General features: G+C 31.3%; 1 protein-coding gene across 2 annotated transcripts in view; it reads left to right on the top strand.

Moving 5' to 3' along the window:
• Positions 1-3,561, top strand: part of LOC108914055 (inter-alpha-trypsin inhibitor heavy chain H3-like) — a 33,112-nt gene that overhangs the window by 27,603 nt on the left and 1,948 nt on the right. For both annotated transcript variants that reach the window (XM_018719750.1, XM_018719751.2), the window contains 2 exons: positions 381-458; positions 2,451-2,510. In XM_018719750.1, the coding sequence (XP_018575266.1) occupies positions 381-458; positions 2,451-2,510 (138 nt within the window). The remainder of the gene's footprint in view (positions 1-380; positions 459-2,450; positions 2,511-3,561) is intronic.

Below are 3,561 nucleotides of genomic sequence, written 5' to 3'. Positions count from 1 at the left end.
AGTTTTTTTTTAAAATAGTCATTGGCGTAGAAGTTCTGTTTAAGAAAGGGGTTGAGCACCCCCTCCACTCCGCCACTGTGCAAGTTTTTGAACATTCTTATCGCTTGTTTTATGCCCCTTAATTAATAGGCATTATCTCCCAAACATGAAAAAAATCTAAGCATTCGTTTATAAGTTATAATGAAAATTCGAGAAAAAAAATTATATTCAACACCCTGTATCTCGGAAACGAAGCCTTCTACGACATATGTTTATAGGAACTTTTCTTTTTAAAAACATGTGTTCTATCTCCTGTTAAAGTTTGTCTACAAAAAACTGACTCACCCTGTATATCGGAAATAAAAATATGACCATACCTATATGTATTTTGTTATTTTTAGAACCTAAAGCAAAAAGATCCCGGACAAGTTTTATGTCCATGCCCATAGCGTGTAAGATGTCAGCTCAATGTCGATTGGGTAAGTAATTAACAAAGCAAATTTTTACTGAAACAGGAAAACTTTTGTCTATCTATAATGTCAGTCAAGATTAATGCTTGCTTTTTGTAGTAAACTTATTAAAATGCCTGTGTTTTTGGTAGTGTACTTATTCTTTAAGTTACGCTGTCGTAACAGCAATATTCAGGGTGTAACTTACCTTTTTAGAAGTTCTATGAACTTATGTCCTAAACAGGCAAGGTATTAAAGTTTAACGCAAGTAAATTTGAAATACAGTGATCGAGTTTCCAAAATACTTAGTGATTTCATAATTATAAAGGTTCCTAGTGTCTTGGTATCTCCTAGTATCGCTACCATTATAATAGTATACAAATTCATTGAATTTTTTACCTTGTCTTAGTTAAATCACTAGCACAAGTTTGTTCAGTCTGTTAACCATCTTCAGAGATAGTTTTAAAGAATTTTCACTTGTCAATAAATGACTAAGACACTGGTTTTCAACTTTTTAGGTATTTCTCATCGGTTTACTTTTATTCATACTAGGTACTAGTTTTTCTAGTAAATTGAATGCGGAATTTTCGAAACCAAATTAGACGTGGGTCGCCAGAAAACCCTATAGGACTTGGTTTTCCTTTTTGCCAAACAAAAACACCATATTGTTGCTGGTTTCCGCCAATGGTAATCTAGTCTGACATAAGTTAATGGTATTTTTGTACTTTTACTGCTTAGATTTGCTTCTAGCAACACTAATGAGACCCTGTTCCGAATCGATAACGTTAACTGCAATTTTTTAAAATAATAAAAATTTACCTATTTTGCAGTATAAATAAAACGCTATCGGACCAAATAATCTTAATCATACCTAACTCTTAAATAATATACTCTACACTGTTGAATTATTTCATGTATTTCACTTTTCCTTCGATATTTATGTTTAACCTAGTCAAAGGTAGTCAGTAATTATCAGTTCACACAATTCGATTTTCTGACGCATGATACCATCAGTGACATCTGCATTTCTGCATTGCTAATAAAAGTAATAACGTAAACGATAACACCAAAATTATCTTTTTGAAGTTATCATCTGTACTTGCTAAGTTAATGGTTTGCTTGCTCTGTACTTTGCAACAAAATTAATAATCAAATAACTGGGAAATCGATGAGTCGAATCACTGCTATGAAATATTCTAGAAAACTTGCAATGACCTTACACTTTAACACAGTAAAGAGCTTAAAATAGATCCCTGTGGGTCTCCATGTTGAACAGGTAATGGTTTAGATACTTTAGATTTTAGATGTACCCTTTGGGTTCCAGAATAAAGAAAATTTTCTATGAGAGCGGTAGAGATTAAATCGAACCCAAAACAGTTTGGTTTCTTACATAATTTATGGTCCAAAGTATCGAACGCCTTGCTGAAGTCTAATAAAATTAAACAGGAGGCTTTGCAATTATCAGTACATTGCGAAGTATACCATCGGCTACATGAGATAAAGCTGTAACAGTGCCGTGATTCGATCTAAACCTTGATTGAATTGGAGGAATAATATTTCGTGCTAAAACATATTCATTGATCTGTTGATGTATAACCATTTTCAAGATCTTTGACATATCCGGCAACATGCTAATAGGACGTAAATATGAAATTTCCGATGGGTTAGATATTTTTGCGAGCGGCCAAATACTAGAATGCTTCCAAGCAGATGGAAATGTCAAAGTAATAATTGCTGTATTAATTTAAAATTCTAAAAATCAACAAATTCTTTGCTAAAATACAAAGCTGGTGTAGCACAAACTGGTATTTAAATATTTTTTTATACTGGATGACGACCTATAAACAAAACGAATTAGTATCCTTTACTAAAATAACGTCCATGGGAAAAAAAAGCGTTTTGTGTTTTCACGCTGCATGTTTAAAACTTTTATTTCACAACTTTTGAGAAAATAGCCGTTTTATTTGGATTGTAGATAGTGATTCGTGTTCTTCTTTTTAATAATAATCTTCTGGATTTCAGAAATGAGAGGCAGACATTTGTGTTGCGGGAAATTATCGACAATCGTTCGTGCATATGGAGGTTAGTAATATCAGTTTCTTTACTATAACACAAAAATAACAAATACATATTTACTTGTAAATGTTTAACCCATTTTATCTGAGAGTATTATTGATAGCATCCTTTACCCCCCTTCAGTCGTGCCATTAACAGTACTAAATCTAATAATATTGTAATCACTACATAGTTTTCGTTAAATTTTGAATAATTGTTTAATGATTCTAAGAATACCCCATAGGAATTAGCACACATCATCTTGGCATAATACCGCGAAGTTGGAATTTAAATTAATAAATAAATCGTAATAAATCGAAAAATATAACGAGAAGACTTTTTACATGTGTGAATATTTTTTATAGTTAGTTTATTAGTCATTTTTTTCTAAAAGTAAACTGAAAAAAAAAAAACAATGTTTTTGCCAGATGCTCACTATTGAACCAATAAAGTATTTGCACCAAAAAAATGTGTCACATTTTATCTCTGAGTAATATTCTGCAATGAGTGTTAATGCAAACCGTATAAGCAATTTATCTAAAAGCCCCTTATATACATTTTTATTTGATTTTAAAAATTTTAATTCAACTTAAGACACCAGTAAATAAAAAGACAGTAGTGAGATTTTGGTTGAGCTTCTCATTAATAGAGGGAGCAATTAAGGCATAGTTTAACACGTCACAACTGTCCGCCATATTTGTTTGTTTTAATTTTATTACCAGTTAAATATTGATTTCATACACAAATTAAACAATATCTGGTATGCCTTTGGTCAAATTATTTCATTTCTGTTAATATTTAAAAACGCGCCAAATACCTCACTAACAACAAATATTCATCTAAGTGGCAAAATTACGTTTACTTTCCATAGAATACTATATTCTATTGTATAGATAAAGATTGTTTGTGTACATGTTTCATTAGTTTTAGTAATAATAATAATTAGATCGATCAAAATAACTCATTTAGAGGGTAAAAAAAAATTGTTACCCGGACTTTTATAAGTGGAAATGGTAAAGGGGCTTATAATAAACGAAAAAAAAAATAATAATAAATGCGTGAGCAGGGGCGGCGGAGG

This window comes from Anoplophora glabripennis, unplaced genomic scaffold (assembly GCF_000390285.2).
Source record: "Anoplophora glabripennis isolate ALB-LARVAE unplaced genomic scaffold, Agla_2.0 scaffold1018, whole genome shotgun sequence".
NCBI classification, from domain to species: Eukaryota; Metazoa; Arthropoda; class Insecta; order Coleoptera; family Cerambycidae; genus Anoplophora; species Anoplophora glabripennis.
Note: the sequence above shows the minus strand (reverse complement) of the source record. Positions and strands in the feature narration are given on the sequence as shown.